The sequence below is a fragment of the Gymnoscopelus microlampas genome (genome assembly GCF_963454915.1).
Source record: "Gymnoscopelus microlampas genome assembly, chromosome: 23".
NCBI classification, from domain to species: Eukaryota; Metazoa; Chordata; class Actinopteri; order Myctophiformes; family Myctophidae; genus Gymnoscopelus; species Gymnoscopelus microlampas.
Window position 1 is genome coordinate 16,181,646 of NC_139960.1, and position 21,314 is coordinate 16,202,959.

General features: G+C 40.8%; 1 protein-coding gene across 3 annotated transcripts in view; it reads right to left on the minus strand.

The window, feature by feature from the left end:
- sema3aa (sema domain, immunoglobulin domain (Ig), short basic domain, secreted, (semaphorin) 3Aa) overlaps positions 1-21,314 on the minus strand; it is an 818,452-nt gene that overhangs the window by 721,933 nt on the left and 75,205 nt on the right. For 2 of the 3 annotated variants that reach the window (XM_084049418.1, XM_084049419.1), the window contains exons 15-17: positions 19,373-19,440; positions 17,958-18,106; positions 12,554-16,324 (exon numbers count right to left, since the gene is read on the minus strand). In XM_084049418.1, the coding sequence (XP_083905544.1) occupies positions 15,584-16,324; positions 17,958-18,106; positions 19,373-19,440 (958 nt within the window). In that variant the 3' untranslated portion in view covers positions 12,554-15,583. Of the gene's footprint in view, positions 1-12,553; positions 16,325-17,957; positions 18,107-19,372; positions 19,441-21,314 lie in introns of those variants that run through there. The other variant, XR_014600174.1, reaches the window with a different exon arrangement.

A 21,314-nucleotide genomic window follows, 5' to 3' on the forward strand; every position in this document is an offset into this window, starting at 1 on the left:
AAACTTTTGGTCTTCAACCAGCCAAAATGGGTCACATGTCTTCATCTTCCCCGCTCCCTCTATTGGCTCCCAGTTACTGCCTCGCACAGAGTACAAAACACTGACATTGGCCTACAAAGCAACCAAAGGTATCTTCAAAGCCTGATTCAAACACCCCCCCCCCCCCCCCCCCCCCCCCCCCCCCCCCCGCCCCGCTCTCTCAGATCAGCTAACACAGGGAAGCGGTCAGAACCTTCGCTAAAACATCCAGGACAAACGCTCCACACGTCCCATACTCTTCTCCCTTCTGGCTCCCAAACTATGGAATGAACTCCCCATTGCAATTAGAACTGCAGACTCACTCTCAACCTTCTGCCATAATCTGAAGACTCACCTCTTCAGACTCCACCTAAGCCTGTAGCACTTGCCCTAGCCTTGACGACCTTGCAGGCTTATGCAAAGGCTAAAATGTAACTCTCGATAGGATGTTATGTAATCAGATGGTAATTGTTGACCTGGCATCCTATAGAGTGTATAGTTTCAATGTACATGCTGATGATAGGTCCTTGGTTTACGTATGTATTAATTACGTTTATGTATTAATCGCTCTGGATTAAGCATCTGCAAAATGCCTACATTTTAAAGCTCCTACCTCCACCACCTCCTTCCACCACCACCACCTTTTACCACCCTCCTTCCACACACCTCCTTCCACCACCTTCTACCACAATTTACAATCTAGACATTTAGCAGACGCTCTTAATCCAGAGTGATTTACAGTAAGCAAGGACAACACAAGATAATGCATTAAATGCATCTAAATGGTAATCTAATAATAAAGTAATAAATAAGTAAACTAATAATCTAATAATAAAGTAATACATAAATAAACCAATAAACTAATACATAAGTAAACCAAGAACCTATCATCAGCCTGTACATTGAACCTATACACACTATAGGATGCCAGGTCAACAATGACCAGGCATCAGTCTACATAACATGCTATCTAACATTTTAGCCTTTGCATAATCCTGCAAGGTTGTCAAGGCTAGGGCAAGTGCTACGGGCTGAGGTGGAGTCTGAAGATGTGAGTCTTCAGATTAGGGCAGAAGATTGGGAGTGAGTCTGCAGTTCTAACTGCAATGGGGAGTTCATTCCATAGGTTGGGAGCCAGAAGGGAGAAGAGTCTGGGACGTGTGGAGTGTTGTCCTGGATGTTTTAGAGAAGGTTCTGACAGCTTCCCTGTGTTAGCTGATCTGACAGAGTGGGAGGGGTTGTAGGGTTGGATCAGGCTTTGAAGATATGGGGGTGCCATACCTTTGGTTGCTTTGTAGGCCAATGTCAGTGTTTTGTACTCTGTGCGGGCAGTAACTGGGAGCCAATGCAGGGAGCAGAGAAGGGGGAGACATGTGCTAAGTTTGACTGGTTGAAGACCAAGCGTGCTGTGGCATTCTGGATCATTTGGAGAGACTAAAGTGCACATGCCGGGAGGCCGGTAAGGACAGAGTTACCATAGTCCAGTTTTGATATGACTGATGTCCGGATAAGGAGCTGGGCTGACTCCTGGGTGAGGAAGGGTCTGATCCTTCGAATGTTATACTGTAAACCTACAGGATTGAGTGGCCGCTGTGATAGTGGCTCTTGAATGAGAGCTGACTGTCCAGGACAACACCAAGGTTCTTGGCTGTTGGAACCAAAGTTACCAGGGCGTTGTCTATAGAAATGGTTAGATCTTGCATGGGCAGGACTTAGCTAGGAAGAAGTGAAGTTCAGTCTTGTCTGGGTTCAGCTTGAGGTGGTGTGAAGACATCCACTGTGAGAAGTCAGCCAGACATGCAGTGATGCACTCTTCCACCTGTTTGGCAGACGTGGGGAAGGATGGAAACATTTGAGTGTTATCGGCATAGCAGTGATAAGATAGATTGTGCACAGAGATGACAGCGCCAAGAGATTTAGTGTACAAGGAGAAAATGAGGGGGCCAAGTACAGGTAGCTGGGGGACCCCGGTTCGGAGGGTGCGGGTAGAGGAGAGCAAATCTTTCCAAGAAACCTGGTAGGTCCGGCCAGTTAGGTAGGAGGAGAACCCAGCTGGTGGTTCACTGTGCCAAATGCTGCTGATGGGTCTAGAAGAATCAGGACTGCAGAGTGGGAGGCAGCCTGGGCAGCATGTAGTTCTTCTGTGACTACAAGGAGTGCAGTTTCCGTAGAGTGGGCCGGTTTGAATCCTGACTGGTTGGGATCAACAGGTTGTTCTCTGAGAGATGGAGAGAAAGCTGGTTGGAAACGACACGTTGAGAGAGAAAGGAGGGGTTTAGGGACCTCAGGTTACGTCAAGTGGTGACGGTCTGCGGGTGAGTAGGTTTAGAAAGAGAGAGGGAGAAGGTTATGAAGTGATGGTCAGAGTTATTTAGGGAGGTAACAGAGAGGTTAGAGGGAGAGCAAGCTCTGGAGAACACAAGGTCCTACACACCCTCCTTCCACCACCACCTACCACCCTCCTTCCACCACCCCCTCTATCCTCCACCACCACCTCCTTCTACCAATCTCCTTCTACCACCCTCCTTCCACCACCCTCCTTCTACCACCACCTACCTCTATCACCCTCCTTCTACCACCTACCTCTATCACCCTCCTTCTACCACCTACCTCTATCACCCTCCTTCTACCACCACCACCACCTTCATCCACCTCCTTCCAGGTCTCACTTCTGTTTGTAATACATGTTTCCTGTTTGTTTGTAATTCATGTTTGTTTGTAATACATGTTTCCTGTTTATGTTTGTTTGTAATACATGTTTCATGTTTGTTGTTTGTAATGCATGTTTCATGTTTGTTTGTAATGCATGTTTCATGTTTGTTTGTAATACATGTTTCATATCTGTTTGTAAGTCATGTTTGTTTGTAATACATTTTTCATGTTTGTTTGTAATACATGTTTCTTGTTTGTAATGCATGTTTCATGTTTGTTTGTAATGCATGTTTCATGTTTGTAATTCATGTTTGTTTGTAATATATGTTTCATGTTTGTTTGTTTGTAATGTATGTTTCATGTTGTCTCGTCAGAGTTAGTCTTGTCCTGTCCCCACTCTCGGCCTGCACCTTGTCGTGGTGAGTGGGCTTTGAACCAAGACAGGCCATTTAACCCATTAAAACCTAGTGGTGTAAAGTAAGTACAAATCTGAGGAATTCTTACTTTACCGGAGTTTTTCTAATTTTCAATACTTCTACTCCACTACATCTCAGAGGAAAATATTATACTTTTACTCCATTGCATTTATTTGAAGACTTGAGTTACTAGTTGTAGCCCTATGTATACATTTCGGCCATTTGAAAATCGATCTACGAGCTACGAGCTTGTAGATTTGCTATTTTCAAGTTATTTTTTTACATTTGAAAAATTGTGAAATGGAACATTCTACATAATGAGTACTTGGTACTTTAGGTAAATTTGTATACCAATACTTTTGTACTTTTACTCAAGTAAATTCTGAATTTCTGACTTTTACTTGTAACAGAGTATATCTACATTGCAGTATTGGTACTTTTACTTAAAGGGATATTTCACTTTCAAAAAAACTTTTGGTCATTTTATCGTCTACTCAGGCCTTTGTGAGTCCCCCAGACAGTTTTTAAGTTGCTCGATTCAGTATTTAGATATTTGATATTCATTTTATCAGACATGCCCCCCTTCCTATACAAACCCATTGTAACTTCAAACTCTATTTTAACCATGTTAGATTCATCGAAAACACCCGTCCTTGGTTCTGGGGTCTCACCCTGCCCTCCTAATGCATGAGGGGGCCGTGTTTTTCCTAATGCATGAGGGGGCCGTGTTTTTCCGATTAATTTTTTCATTTATTTTATATTTTTTTTTATTTTTTTCATTTTCCAATTTTTTTTTTTTAAATAAATGAAAAAAGTAATTGTAAAAACACGGCCCCCTCATTAGGAGGGCAGGATGAGTCACCAAAACCAAGGACGGGTGTTTTTGATGAATCTAACATGATTAAAATAGAGTTTGAAGTTACAATGGTTTGTATAGGAAGGGGGCATGTCTGATAAAATGTATATCAAATATCTAAATACTGAATCGAGCAACTTAAAAACTGTCTGGGGGGTTCACAAAGGCCTGAGTAGACGATAAAATGACCAAAGGTTTTTTTGAAAGTGAAATATCCCTTTAAGTAAAAAAGAGTACTTTGTCCACATTTTAGATTTTAGCTATATACTGTATGTATATAAAGGCCCAAGTTTTTCAGAAACTATTAGGATTTAGAACAGTGGTTTAGAAACATACATGTATGCATGCATGCATACACACACACTAGGGCTTTCACCAACTAGTCGACTAGTATAACCACTAGTCGACCTTGTTGGTACTAGTCGAATAGTTGATCAAATAAATTGGCATTGTTTTAATGCCATTACTACTATTATTATTATTATTATTATTATCCCCCTGCCTTTATTTTTATCAAAAGGGGGTCAAAAGTATGCCCAATAATAGGCTATTATTGGGCAATAACCCCCTTTTGAGGATCCTTGGAGACACTGCTGTGCTGCTGTGCCAGAAGCGCTTCCCTTGAAATGGCATAGAAATAAAGGAAGGAGGATAATAACAATAGTAATGGCATTAAAACAATGGCAAAAAAAAAACTACCACTGGGTCAAATTAGTCGACCAGTAAAAATCTCTAGTCGTGAAAGCCCTATTTGTGGATAGCCTAAGGTTTGGTCTTGATGAGCTGGACCCACCTGTGACCTTCAAGCTAAAGTTCAAATGAAACAAACAGCGACCGCTCATCACAACGTGTACTCAAATAGTTTAGACTCATTTCCAGACGTCACACTGATAAGAACCAGTATGCACGCTTACACCCAGGCCCGAGCACTCATTAGACGTAATGTAAAAGTGGTCACAGCACTCATGCAAATCGTGCCCATCGTAACTACATTTTAGAGGATACCTAGTATGGGTGTATTTATTTATTCTCTATTTTGCGTTTACAGGAATTAATTAAAAATCTAATTTTAGGGACCTTTGATATAAAAAAAATACACAAAAGTAGATCTCATTATGACCACAGGTATACTCTAACATTCACACTCTCAGAGAGAGTGAACGTTAATATGTGGTTTCTTCAACCTGTAAATGAGTCAAAGAGGTAAAAGACACTGGTATGGCACTTCTGGTTCACTAGGATGGGGTTCAACTCCCTGTGGTGTCCTGCTGATTGAATTTACAGGTTAAAGGTGTATTTATATAAACCAGTATAATCATCACACAAGTCAAGCCATAAACCTCGTGTCAGGCTTTCCACCACGTAATGAAATGCACAGCCATTCATGTCGCTGCTAACTAACCTGATCTTAGGTCAGCCTAAAACATCGCACAAGTTAAAGGGCAAGACCGCTTTGGTAGAGGTTTGGGTTGTGTAGTTTTTGGTCATGTACTATGGTCGGAGTTGTTCATGTACTATCTGATTTTTTACTTGGTTACTTGGTTGGTTATGCAGGACTGAAGTTACTGTACTGTATTCATTTGCTGTGATGTGTTTCACTGTGAAGCCCATGTTCTTGTGAGATCAGACAGCCTGTGCATTAGCATAACCTATTTTGGCTTGGTACATTACATCAATTCACTTCAAGATCCCCTCCCCCCTTACCTCCCCCCTTACCTCAAATATCTGGAAGTGTGGGGCAACACATATGAGAGTAACACCATTCCTTTGGTTATTTACAAAGAGGATTTCAGAGCACATACTAACAGACTTTTTATTTTATCAGGTTTGTTGAAAATAATGGATTTAATTGAGCTACGAACATTATTAGTCGTGTACAAAGCGAAATACAGAGGGTTGCCAAAACAGTTACAGAAGTTATTTAATTTGAACTCGCAGGAAGAGGCCAATAGAAGAGATGATTTTAAACATCTGTTTGCTCGAACAACATTAAAACAAATGTGTATCTCTGTTACAGGTATACAATTATGGAATTCGCAAAGCAAGGAGTTGAAGAGTTGTACAACAGTGTTTCAGTTTAAGAGAGTGTTCAAAAGGGGGAAAATGATCAAGTATGAATTGGATGGTTAATCTTCATTTTTTTTGGTCATTGTTGTTGTTGTTGTTTTTAAGTTTTTTTTGTTTGTTTTTAAGTTCTGGTTAAATTTTGTGTGATTTTCTTATGCTCTCGTTCTTTGTTCTCTCATTTCTTTTCCGTTTAGTTTTCTCCTTTTAGTTTTAGTTTTTGATTAATCATGATGTACTGGTTGGTAGGATATTTGATGATTTTAATGGTAGAAAGGGGCAGGTATAAATAAGATTTATCTTTAACTGCTCCTTTTCAGTTATGGAATATGTAAAAAAAAATATGAATGTGATCATGTAAACCATAATTGAAATAAATAAAATGAAATGAAAATCTCCCTCTCTCTCTTACCATCTACATTAGCTTTTGGTACTTTAAGTATATTTTGATGCCAATACCTTTGTACTTTTACTCAAGTAACATAGCACTGGTTCAGCTGGAAGTGAGATGCCCCATTCTGTGTGTAGTGTCTAGTGATCACATACAGCCATCTTGTCAACTGAACCGGTAGTCTAGTGGTTATTGAGATGTTTCTCAAAGGTGAGAGGACCGGGTACGAATCCCGCTTGGGTTCCATAGAACCTTTGGGAAAATTATGAAGTGTTTTCTTTTTACTGTACTGGAGTATTAGTGCACTTTTACTTCTACTCCATTACACCTGCAAAGGCAAATAGTGTATGCTCTGAGGAAGGCTCATAGCCGAAACGCATAAGCGTTCACTTTATTGGTGTGCCAATAAAAAAGTGGAAATGTGAGTAATTTGTCCTACATTTAATTGACATTTTTGGATGTGCTACCTTTTGGGATTTTTTTTAAATTCCTTTTTTGATATGTATACTGAATTTGGGTCTAGCACTCCACTGAGAAAACCCATTGTTGATGCGCAACCTCTTTTTCTTATTTAGTGTACTTGTACTCCACTACTACAATTATTTGAAAACTTTAGTTACTTTGCAGATATAAATTGTTATATAATAAAACATACATATTAACCACTTTAGCCCTATTTTATACCACAGCCATTTGAAAATAGCCGATCTACAAGCTAGATAGGCTACTTTCAAACATTGTAGAACTTTAGCTTTTGGTAAGTATATTTAAAAATAAGTAAATATAAAAATAGAGTATTTTTATATTGTGGTATTGCTACTTTTACTTAAGTAAAATGTCTGTGCACTTCTTCCACCATGAAACACAGTTGTGTTTAAAGAAATAATTGCTTTTCAATTCATCCTAAGGACTCATTCCCTTATTTTCTATGTTTACAAAAAATAAAAATAACATTCACTTTTAAATGCATTCACCCTAGGCTGTGTGGTGACCCACCAAAAAGTGCCTAGAAAATGAATTTCGTTCCCACGTCTTGGATCTACTTTTTCAAAGCATTTTTGCATAGACAATACCCTTGTGGACTTTGGGTTAAAATGTCTCAGCACAAAATCCTGCAGTATTTTTTTACAAGCCAGAAATGTATATAACAATGAATAACCAAAAAACAAAAATGTTATGCTGCTGTTTTTGCTTGTAAAATGTGTTATATTGTTTTTGGCAACACAACATCTTTCTCAAATGTCATAAATACATGTACCTAACACCTGAAACAAGTATTGGTGCCTTAGTATACTCATATTTGAAATGTAGAAAGAAAACGCTTCTACTGAAGTGATTGGCGCCCAGCACAATGAAACATACACATAGTACATTTAGCTAAAAGCTTATATTTCATACATAGAAAATGTCACAACTTACTGTGTACTGAAAGGTAGGAAAAAAAGCAGCACTCCTTGGCCCAAAATGGCTGAGAATCAGCCCCCTAGATTGGAATAATGCCAAAAATGGACTAGACTAAAATAAATACACTAAAGCTCCAAATTATTACAACACATGGTATAAAATATTTATTAAAATACCACAGTGTGTCACAGCATGTGTCATTTGTACATCAACCCTCCCACCCACCCACAAGATCAGGCCTTCTGTGTCACTCACAGAGAAATGTTGGTTGACAGTGCAACGGCAGCAAAATAGTATACAAATATGACAAAATATGAAAGTGCAGACTGCATCTCCTCTGGATGACCACTGATCACACTATTCATGGATTTGGGGCACCAACTTGACTCATTGAGTATGTCTTGCAGCCTTGCATCACCAAACCTTTTTCCTAAAATACCTAGGAAGGACATGTATGTATGTTCAGAGATGTTGCACTTGGTAGGGCAGTGAAAAACCAGCTGGGGAAAATCAGGGGTCAACCTCCGCTTCAATTTATCCTGCCTGCAATATAAAATGTTAGGGAAAGATGAACACAAGTGTATAGATAAAGATGTATTCACAATGATAGCCAATTTAGTTTAAATATACTCTCATAGACTTGTTTGTGTTGGAATACATCTATAATATACTTTTCAGCATAAATGTTTTTGTTTTGTTTCCCAGAACTGTCAAAGACACACATGGTATTTGAGCAGTGTTGGGATAGTTACTAAAACATAGTAATATGTTACTTATTACATATTACTTGTTTAAAAAGTAATGTAGTTACTTTACTTATTACTCCCTGCCAAAAGTACCTAGTTACTTATTACTTTAGTTACTTTTTTTTTCTCGCCCCCAGTAATTTGCATCCTTTCTCCCCAAAAGTCTGACTTTGCATTTTCAACATTAGCAGTTGTTTTTTTTCTCTTTTCTGCAGCCTACATTGTAAAATCCTCATTGTACACTCATTTGAATTATATTAACACTAAGACTTTTACAGTGTATGAATTCATAACTTACAGACTAAATGAAAACCATTTGACGACTATGAATTGAATACTAAGGACCTCAATGGAAACAAGTATTTTAAATGTATTTAATGTATTTTTTGCCTAATAAAATATTCAAATTCAAACACCTGGGCTCAAACAGATAATGACTCATCATGAGACACAATCTGCGTCAGACAGAAAACAGACGTCAAACAGTCAGTGACCTATAGTATATATATATATTGAAAATAGCCGACCTACAAGCTTACGGCACATCTTCATCGGTTAACAAGTCGCTTATAATAAGCAGACATGGCAACACTGTTTGTTCCGGTTTAAGGGCGGCCCGCCCTTCCGCAGCTGATAATAATTCACACAGACAAGTGCGCAACGTTTCCGTATCCGCTCTAGACCGGATCAGCAAGCAGCCTGCATAGCAACTCGATCCCAACCAGTCTACCATTATATCAATGGACCAAAAACAACACAGGATCAAATAAACACACTCAAACCCAGAGTACCACCGAGGCTCGTGAAAAAAAGTAATAAGTTACTTTTTGAAAAAAAGTAAAGGTAATATTATTACTCAAAACGTGAAAGTAATTAGTTACGTTACTAGTTACTGGGAAAAGGTAATAATATTACTTTAAGTTACATATTACTTTAGTTACTTCCCAACACTGTATTTGAGTTACCTGTAGTTTGAAGCATCAAGGTCCTCATGCTTCTCCACTGTGTTTACGAACATCCTTCGTAGATGGTTTATTTTCAGCACCTCTTGGTCAACTATAAGCCATGGCGGATGACTCTCTCACAGAAGATCTTGTAGCGGTCAGCGAAGGGTGGTTCATTAGAGCTCGATGAATGTTAGGGACCAAAAAAAAGTCACTACCAATCAACTTTAAATTGCCTGAAACGTACTCCTAACAGGTTTTTGGGGGAAAACTTTTTTTTTTCGTTTCGGTAGTGTCACTACCGAAACGGAAAAAAATGTACTAAGTCCAGAGCTCGATGAATGTTAGGGACCAAAACAAAAGTCACTACCAATCAACTTTAAATTGCCTGAAACGTACTCCTAACAGGTTTTTGGGGGACATTTTTTTTTTGTTTTCGTTTCGGTAGTGTCACTACCGAAACGGAAAAAAATGTACTAAGTCCAGAGCTCGATGAATGTTAGGGACAAAAAAAAAAGTCACTACCAATCAACTTTAAATTGCCTGAAACGTACTCCTAACAGGTTTTTGGGGGAATTTTTTATTTTTTTTTCCGGTAGTGTCACTACCGAAACGGAAAAAAAATGTACTAAGTCTAGAGCTCGATGAATGTTAGGGACCAAGAAAAAGTCACTACCAATCAACTTTAAATTGCCTGAAACGTACTCCTAACAGGTTTTTGGGGGAACATTTTTTTTTTTCGTTTCGGTAGTGTCACTACCAAAACGGAAAAAAATGTACTAAGTCCAGAGCTCGATGAATGTTAGGGACAAAAAAAAAGTCACTACCAATCAACTTTAAATTGCCTGAAACGTACTCCTAACAGGTTTTTGGGGGAAACATTTTTTTTTTCCGTTTCGGTAGTGTCACTACCGAAGCGGAAAAAAATTTACTAAGTCCAGAGCTCGATGAATTCATCATGGATGTAGCCCGCCTCCCTCCTCACGCCCTCTTTTAGCTCCGGTAGGAGAGGGAGGAGCTTAAGAATCCGGTAGGAGAGGGAGGAGCATGGAGGAAGCCCATCCCCAGGGGGAGGAGCTTAATAAATTTACATATTGTGCAAAGTTTTTTGTTTTTTATGGGCTCTGTTTTTACACATTAAGCTGTTTGAGTTTTTTTTTTATAGTTTAGTGTTTTTTTTTATTGTTTAGTGTTTTTTTCCATCACCAGTTTTTGCATTGATCACAGTTTCATTTTTACGTTCATAAACCCTGGAATTATCTCTTGAGCTACGCTGGCATGGAAAATGCATGGGAGGACGTAATACTTGACCCACCTTTTAGAATTAGGATGGACAGTGAAAATGTTCTTTAGGAGATTTGAACCTTAAAATCTTTGATTCATAAACAGTGACACATCTCTTGAGCCACAGAGACATGAAACATTCAGATGGGAAGGAAATACTTATCCTTTTAGAACAAAGCATATGTCTACATTGTGGTATTGATATTTTCACTTAAACCCTCTATTCTTAGTAAAGGTGCAACTTTACTTTCCCGCTTGCCTTGTTACCATCTACACCAAATCTCTTCACTAAAAATTGTCAATCTACAAGCTCACAACACGTTGACACGTTGTGCGCTTGTAAATCTGTTATTTTTGATGAATGTTCGCCCCCAGAATAGGGATGCTGGGCCTTACTTCTCCCACCACTGCTGAAGAGCATACAAGACAGTAGACAACTAAGAAACCCCAGTGGTGCAGTTAGAGCATACATGGGCAACTGGCGGCCCGGGGGCCACATGCGGCCCCACCCTCACTTAATGCGGCCCGCAGGTTATTATCAAAATACTGATATATTATTGATTTCAGCTGTTACAATTCCAAACATGCAAACATGACCCGCTTTAATTACTTCAGTCAATTTAGGTTCAAGTATTACATGCTTTTTATTATTATCGCCATAATCATCATCACCATCTCTCTATGCATCTATGGGGTGGGCTTAGCTTAGCTTAATGGTTAGACTGCTCATGAAGCAGAAGGTCCCAGGTTTGAGTACCAACCCCGGGAAAGAATCAAGGTGTCTCTGAGCAAGACCTAACTGTTACCTCCCCCGTGCACACTGGGTGAAGTTGAAAACTGCGTTTCCCCTGCGGAATCAAATAGGTTTAATGATAATAATAATGGCACACATGGTCTAGATTTCAGTCGTCAAAATCTCTTGTCTTCTTGAGTTCCCTTTATTCCCCATCACTATGCACATTGTTGCTGATGATAGAAATACATACTTGAAATAATTAAGATTAATGGGAGGGGACTATATTTCTTACAACAAATGTCATATCATGAACGCAACATATCAGTCCCAAATTGTAATTGCACTTTGAGGGGCAGTGAGTCTCCAAAAGCAATTTAATTTATTTCCGTAGGGAGCGACACAAAATGTGTAAAGTTGCACCATATGTTGCAAAATGGTAGCCCCCACCCCACCCCACCCGCTTCCTTGTGCCCCGATGGCTACAGCCCACGACTTACACAGCCCTGGCTAGGCAACCCAGGCAGATATGCGCTCAGGACCTTCCATTTCTAGTTAAGTCATAAACATAGACATAGGTCAGACATAGTTAAACCTATGTCTGACCTCTTAATATTGGGTGCGTTAAATGAATGTACAAGATGCTTTGTAATGAAATATGCAGCAAATGCACAGACACAAAACAAACAGACACTCAATGGGAATAGTTTTGCACAAATCTAAAAAGTGTATCACTCCGGAACACTAAATGTACAGTATAGCCTATACTTTAATATTAACCCATAACTAGCGCAGTAGCCATTTGTCAGAGAAGTTGGAGGCAGAGTCTATGATGCACAAACTTAGGAGAGTTTGAGATACTTCATAAACTATACAGTATATTGCTATATATTACCATTTCTGCCATGGGGTTACCTTATTTTTAACAATATCCAACTGGGTACCTCACACCACCACACAGTGAATGGAGGTTTTATTGTCCGAAGAGAGAGAACGCCATTACGTTTTACAGGAAATGTTTATTTAGACAATTTGAATGCATGCCAGAAAGAAGTGTGGTGTTACAGCAGGTGGCAGCACCTGCTCAGTCAGCAAAGAACTCCAAGACAACAAGAAGAGAGACCCTGGAAGCAGTGAACCAACCAACACTGTCAGGTTTCAGTGGATACACTTTCTGCTGTCATTTTATTGCATTGTCACATCACTCAAGTCCTGTATTATAAGGGGACGGGGGAGACAGAGAGAGGGACGGGACAGTGACATTGTTGAGTAAAAAGTTTTGGGTCAGAGTATCGGGGAAAGCGTCGGTCGGTATCCTTGTTTTGGCAAAGAGGACAAAAGTAATTCACACCTTGGTTTAGGGAACGTCAGCTCTGACACAAAAATCACTTTAAAGAGACATTAGAAAAAAGATGCACTTAACTGTAGGTAGCATTCACATGCATTATAACACCTCCTCTCCTCAGACTAGTTTTAACATTGTTCCGCACTATTTCATACAGAGAGAGAGAGATTCACAGCTAATGTTTTTCAGTTTTTGGGTATTATCTTACATATAATGGTTATTGGATGAATGAATGACGTGTTGGGAGGTGTTTGGGGGGGAAGAAAACGACTAGTGAATGAAATAACCCGTCATGAAAACACAGAAGAATGCAGCAAAAATGAGAAAATTGTGCTTATCATTGTTCAAGGTCTCAGGGGAGACTTATGCCTGAATTATACTTCCTACGTACGTACGATGTGTGTCGCTTGCTGAAAATAGCTGCTCGGCGAGCTTGTGAGCTTGTCGGTCTGCTATTTTCGGGAAGCGACTCCGTCATCTGACAATAGTATAAATTCAGCATTACTGAATTTATACTTCATCGAACGGCCGCATTGTAGGACAAAAACACCGTATTTTTCAACTGAAAAAATGTGTTGACGTGTTCGACAAAGTATAGGCTAAACTAGCGCCGAAGGTGCATTCACACTGGGAACGATAAGAATAACGCTGTTGTCAGGCAGAAACATCTAATCTCCATTTTCAACTTTGTTGGTGTTTTTTCGTAAATTAACGCTCTTCTTGATCATACCACAGCATCACACAAAAGCAGCAGATCCACAAGCTCGAAACGCGCTTGCCGATCTGCTACTTTTGATGCTTTTGAATTTCAATCCTGAAAAATACTTTTTTGGACGAGTTTCCACCCGACTGAGACAATGATCACTTCGCTTGAATCGCGGAAACCAATTTGCTCTGTTGCGTTCACACTGGACGCTACATTTTAGCTTGAAGCAATATCTCCATTCTCTACCCCCCCCCCCTTTTTTTTTTACTCTGGGCTTAAAAGCAAAAATATTTCTTGATGTAGCATCTTTACGTTGACTTAAGACTGAATCGTGTTGCTTCAAAAAGAATCACGGCGCATCCGGTGTGAATGCACCTTGCAATACAGTTAATGACATAAATCCTTGTACTTGTGCGTCGACAGATAATTCTTTGTCAACATACGCATCCCGCAAAACAAGAGATGATCTAAATTGACACAAAATCAACCAAGTTGGTCCATCAAAGTTTTTTTGTTTTTTTTTGTTACTGCTACTATTTCTCCAATATTGATGAGCCAAAAATACCATTATATCAAAAATAAATGCAACCCTTTCACAAAACAATGAGCAATAAATAATAAGTGGTGTTCTTGTACTGTATATATGTACATACACAAAGAGTTACGTTTGTTGTATATATGTACACAAAACCAACTGGAGTTTCAGCATCGCCCACGACTGGAATGTCCAGTGTCTATGAATCCCAGGAAAAAGTTAACAAAAATAACTTAAGACAGGATCTGTGGGGACGACAAGTGGGATAATGGCAATTGATCAACTATGTTGCTTGTACTTTTGCCCCATAAAGAAGCAGTAGTGTTTATGGAAGAAGTACATAATGACAAATGTTTCATTTTTAGATAGAATGTAAAACAAAAACAAAAAAACCCTCTAGAATTCCATAAAATAACTGTCAAGAACTAGCTTATTGAAGTTATGAACATAGATCAAGAACATTGTCATGCATATCCCTGCCTTGGATGAAGCCCTTTTGCTGCACCAAGGCATGACTTTGCAGTTTTGCATGTTAATAATAACGCTCGCTCGTATTGATTTCCAAAGAACATGAGCAGTGCTGATGCAGATCGCAACACGAACCAAACCTTCAGTTCCATCGGCTGAGCTCTTGACCTAAAAGCTTGAGCCTTTTATATACACACCACAACGAACTCCTGGTGACGCGCAATCCTTCAGACTGTGATCCAATGCACAGTTCTGTTCTGCCCTCTGAAAAATTGTGCTTGTCTCACCCGACAGAAAAGGGAGCTCTTAGTGAACTGTTCATCATTCTAAAATAACAGTTTTTTTAATCCATTCGGCTCGATTCGCACAGATCAGAGGGCGCGTGTTTGCGGCGAATGTCCATGTACGAATAAATGTCTCCGTTAAATGTCCTCCTCCCACGTTAACGAGTCCATCAGTGTAACGAGTGGATATTATAATGTATATGGAACAGATATTCACTGATCCTGACCTTGAACATGAACGCCTCCATTGAAGTCCCAGTCATACTGAAGTAGCTTATATAGAGGAACCGTCCTGAACAGCCAACCATGTCCTCACACATTTACACAATGCCTTCCAGTTTTTTTTTTTTGTGTTCAGTCCTGCGTGACGCCGCTGTCTTCTTCACTGGTTGTGTGTGTGTGTGTGTGTGTGTGTGTGTGTGTGTGTGTGTGTGTGTGTGTGTGTGTGTGTGTGTGTGTGTGTGCACTGTGTGTGTATTCATGTGTGTATTCATGTGTGTAAGTGTATGGTTTATAGGGACCGTACGCGTTTCTATCTAGAATAACAGTGTTTAATTCTGTTGTTCATTGGGACTGCAGTTACGGACAGTTCATTATTAAATGGGTGTATATTATGTATATCAATATCAATCTACAGGATGAAGTATAAGTGTGTGCATGTATTTGTGCGTGTCCCTGTCGTGTTTTTGTGTGTGTAGATCCGGTCGCGACGTGTGCGTCTCTGTGCTCCGACGAGGTCAGACACTGCGCGGTGGTCTTTGGAGCTCGTGGGTCCTCCTGTTACGGCCCTTCTTGTTGTCCTGCATCCGTTTCCACTTGGCGGCCTGCTGAGGGTTCGCCCGCGCCGCAGCCGCCTGGGAGCCTCCCGGTCCCTTCTGGCCATTATTCTGGGCCCTCTGGTTGTTCTTAGGGGCCTGCCCGCTCGTCGCCGTGCCGACGTTCGCTTGAGCTTTCTGGGGGTTCGAGCTCCGCGGCGTCCCCTCCACGGGCTGCGCCGCAGCCTGAAGCCTCGGGCTGCTCAGCGGCGGGCCCCCCTGTTGCCTCTGGGCGTTCGGCACCGGGGTTTTCGTCCTCGGGGTGGCGGCGGCGTCCGGTCTGCTCTGAGCGTTGCCGCTGGGAGCCTTCGCCCTCTTCTGCTTGCGCTCTTTCCTCCAGACGCGGTCGCAGAACTCCTCCACGCTGTTGAGGTCCGGGTGGTCGAGGAGAGAGAGGAAGTCCCGGTACCACATCCTGTGTTTGGCCGTGTGGCCCGTCGTGGCGGCGCCTGCTGCCGCCGCTGCCGCCGCCACCCCGGCGGCGTTGATGGGCAGGATGTCGCCCAGCCGCTGTGTGGGGATGACCTGGAGGCTGACGCGCAGCAGTGGCTGGATGAAGCCGTGCTCCACGGCGTGGCAGTGGTACACGCCCGAGTCCGACGGAGTCAGACTGCGGATCAGCAGACCCTGCTCTGTACGGAGTATCCGCTCGTCTAGCTTTATCTGAGAGAGAGAGAGAGAGAGAGAGAGAGAGAGGGAGAGAGAGAGAGGTAAACAAAAGAGAAAAAATGAAAACGATGAGGGTGGACTGGGAAGCAGTGGTGGAAAAAGTACTCAAATGTTTTACTTAAGTAAAAGTATCAATACTGCAATGTAGAAGTGCTCTGTTACAAGTAAAAGTCCGGAATTCAAAATTGACTTTAAGTAAGTACTTAAGTACAAAAGTATTGGTATAAAAATGGTTTGGTACTTAAAGTACCAAAAGTAAAAGTACTAAAATGTTTGAAAATAGCAGATCTACAAGCTCACAACGCGTCGCGGCGCGTTGTGAGCTTGTAGATCGGCTATTTTCAAATAGCCTATGTATAAAATAGGGCTAAAGTGGTTAATGTATGTTTTATAATGTAATCTTGCAAAGTAACTAGTAACTAAAGTTTTCAAATAATTGTAGTGGAGTAAAAGTACAATATTTGCCTCTGAGATGTAGTGGAGTAGAAGTAAAAGTATAGCCAATTGGAAATACTCCAGTAAAGAAAGTAAGTAAGTAAGTACAGTACTTGAGTAAATGTACTTAGTTGCACTGCAAAAAAAGATGAGGGTGGACTGGGAAGAAATAGTTTTAACAAATAAAACACCTCGGTAATGGGAATCACAGGGGTCAAAGGTCAATTTAAACATCCCCCACCCTCAGGTCTCCTTCCTCTTAGGGGCCAAGGTTAAAGTTCACATATAGCTTATGGGTTATCATGGGTCAGTCCATGATAACAGAAGAGGAAAGGCGTCAGCAGTGAGAGGATGTTTGTCTAATCAATGTGAAACAGTGTGAAATGGATCTACGCATATAGGAATGTGTGTGTGTGTGTGTGTGTGTGTGTGTGTGTGTGTGTGTGTGTGTGTGTGTGTGTGTGTGTGTGTGTGTGTGTGTGTGTGTGTGTGTGTGTGTGTGTGTGTGTGCGTGCGTGCGTGCGTGCGTGCGTGCGTGCGTGCGTGCGTGCGTGCGTGCGTGCGTGCGTGCGTGCGTGCGTGTGGTGTGTGTACTCGTAAGTGTGTTCCACTTGACCTTATTAATTATCCTTCCTTACTCCTATCTTAAATATTCAGAACAATATACTGTAGTGTACAGTAGGCTACTGCATGTTTGTTTGTTTTTGTGGACATATATTAGAGATGGCTTCATGTTTTCCCTCTGACAGGTAATATTTACTTTGGGCATGTTTAATGTGAGACATTAAAAATAAACATTAAAACCCATTTATTGAACTAGAGGTCTACGTCGCATGAGGGATCTCCATAAAGTATATGGAGATCCCTGATGTCATTATATGCCCATATATGGGCATGCCCCTTTTGTACCCATATATGGACCTGACTTGATTTTGATTGTGCCTGATGTGATGCCGTGACGACACATTCAACACTCCATATTTGGGCGTAGCTGCATTGGGAACTCCTAATGTGATTATGCCTCCCTTAATCCAATTTTAATATAGGATAGGGCTGCATGTGGTTAATTATACAAAGAACACAATTTTGGAGGTAGTGAGTCTTTAGCAAAGTCTACTTTACATTAGAAGGCCAGATGTGTGGGTGAGGTGCATGCTCCATGTGCACGTGGATGCGCACGCGGTGCACTCACCTCGTGTTTGCGTTCGTCGCTGTGCCTCTGCAGCTGCCAGTAGATGACGGCCCGCTGGGACTTTGGACTGCACTCCAGAAACATGCTGCTGTTCTCCACACCGTACACGCTGCGGTCCTCCACACTACCCACCAGACCATCCATGTCATCTACACACACACACACACACACACACACACACACAACACACAACACACACACACACACACACACACACACACACACAGAAGAAGACGAGAGGTTGGTGCCGCGCTATGAGCTTGTAGATCAGCTATTTTTTTGAAAAATATTGAACATTTTTGCAATTATTTATATATAATTATATATATTTATATATTTAGGGGCTCCTTGACTTGGTTTAGAGTTTGAGAACCACTGATATAACAACATAGATTTTTCAGAAAACTGTTAGGATTTAGAGGACTTTTTTAATGGGTTAAATAGAAAAAAGGAGCCAAAAAGAGGAAGAGAAATAGAAGGGAGAGAGTCAGAGAGATATGTAAAGAATCTGTGTGTGTGCGTTTGTGTGTGTGTGACCAGAAGGCCCTCATTAGGATAGTAAAACAGCAGAATGTGAATATTACGTGGCGATAAAGCCATAATCTTAATAATCATTCAGAACAAGGTTGATTTTTCCATATAAAAGGCATCAACCTGCATGAGCGAGGAATCAATTATACGAAGAGTTTGAAGCATTTTCATATGGTTAATTCATCTGGTGTGTAAAGACCTTTAAGGCTGTGTGGGTCCACCACAGTGTTATTTCCCAGCAGAAAATGCAAAGCACCCCCCCCCCCCCCAAAAGAAACGGCAGATGTAAAGTCACAGCACAGAATAGCACCTCGTCACGCTGCTGGACGTTTCTAGCACAAAAAAACGCAGTGCTCCCAAAATGATGAAAATAATTAAACATTCAAACAACTCTGGGAAAAAATGCTTTGGTGGTCACAGCTACTTAGCTGTCATAACTAGGAAAAGTTTGAGGTTTGTGGTTGGGTTAACCCATTAAGACCTGAGGCAGTTTCTACAAAATGTCTTCTAAATCCTAACAGTTTGCTACATCAATGGTTCTCAAACTTTTTCATGTCAAGGACCCCCCAAAATGATATGTATTTGACCGTGGACCCCCATCTCAAAATAATTTGTTCCAGGGACCCCCAGAAGCAAAGAGTTCAGTTACAAATGTTCGCTTTAAAAATATATATATTCAAAGATTTGCACACATTTTCACGATTTTTCAAAAATAGCAGATCTACAAGCTCGTATGAGCTTGTATATCTGCTATTTATGAATAGCCAAATAAATCTAAAATGACACAGATGCGTTTCCCGTCTTAATGGGTTTATTAAAGATTTTAATAGCAAACTGGTTTGAATGTGTGTGTGCGTGCGTGTATGTGCGTGTGGGTATGTTACCATGATGCTGCAGGTCTGAACACTGGGAAAGAGGGTCTCCGTTCCTGATGTCTTGTCGTCTGGTTCGCCTGTAGAGAAGAGAACACAATGTTTTCATACACTAATGATCAACCATAATGCTTTTCATTTAACAAGGACGGTGTTAGTGGTGCGAGCTTGAGACGAGTAGAAAGTTGACCAGTTCAAATCCCTTGAACAGCAGAAGGGAGATGTGAATGAGATAATATGCTGTCCTCGACACTGGATCTCATCAACTCCATTATTTATTCAGCATTTGAGCCACGGCCCACAGTTTGATGAGATTTAGACTCTCATACCCAAAACGAATATTTTGTTGTCGTTGGATAAGATTTTGTCCACAATTCCATGCTGTATTGATGTTGGTACCAATAGGAGAGATAACAGGCAAACGTTGATCAAAATAACATTCTTCTACATTCTTCTAATTGTGTAGACTTATTGTAAATTTAGTAAAGCAGATGTTAACAATAATTTAACTCTTGAGTGTAAAATGAAACCAAATGGGTCCATTTAGTTTCATGTTACACTCTCAAGAGTTAAAGATCTATAAGGGTCCATTTGGTTGCCAACTCTCCATCATTTAGCTGGGGACCACCTGGAATCCCTTCAAGGACCACTGGTGGTCCCCGGACCACTGGTTGAGAACCACTGACATAACAGGACTGTGTGCAATTCCCTTTTACCCAGCAGGGGGCACTGTTGGCTAACAGTACACTTGCACAGGGCCGTGTTAGTGAATCATCTGTGATGAACTGGGGGGTTTACAACCCAGAAACAGGAGTGTTTATTCAGCCATCAGTCCACTGTTGAGACCACATGGGTGAATAAATGACCAAAAAAAAACTGGCAGCAAGACGCAAGAAACATAAACCTGAGGCTCAATGAAACACTGTGCCCTGGCCACCGCTGTTATGAAACACGTACAGTATTGTTACGCTTTTGAAAATGACTCGTAAAAACGGCTTCCCCTCCGCGTGCGTTTAGAACTTGAAAAGGCCCCCGTGTCATTGAGTGTTTTACTGCGATGCTATGCTGGCTCTCTCTCTCTCTCATGTTCCTATACTTCTCTGCCAGTGGTGGAAAGTAACCAAGTACATTTACTCAAGTATTGTACTTGAAGTACAATTTCGAGGTACTTTTACTTTATTGGAGTAGCCTATTTCCAATTTTCAATACTTGCACTTCTACTCCAATAGGCCTACATATCAGAGGCAAATATTGTACTTTTTACCTTCTTACCAATTATTTGAAAACCTGAAAACGTGTATACATTTTAGACGTTTGAAAACTTGTGAATTGGGACATTCTGTGTATTGAGTAGGCCTACTTTTACTTTTTGTCCTTTAAGTATATATTGTGGCCAATACTTTTGTACTTACTCAAGTGCATTTTGAATGCCGAACTTTCACTTGTAACCGAGTATCTCTGCTGTACTGTATTGATACATTTACTTAAGTAAAACAATTGAGTACTTTTTCCAGCACTGAGTTCTCTCTGAATTCACCGTCATTTCGTCACTGCTGTCGGGTAGAAACCTTGTATCTCCATATACTGTCTTTTTATGTTTCTTCATAAATCAATGCCCTACGTTATGCCTTTATAGAGCAGCATCGCCTGTAGATGGGCTACTTCCGAAAAAGAGAAAAGGGGATTTTGGAATTCTCACCTATAATGACATGACACAAAATAGGGATGCCAGATTGAAAGTGGTTAAGTCTGTCTGTGGGTTGTTATAAATGTTTAACCAACGGAAAGAACCAACTACATTGGATTCATTGGAACAACACGGTTATTTTTTCCATTTCCTGCAAAGTAGCTGTTTTGGATCCTAATACTGTACAAAGTTCACACCCGACAGTGATGATATTTACATTCTTGAACAAATGAATGAGATGCAAGAGTGCGGTCTAGCCCATTGGTT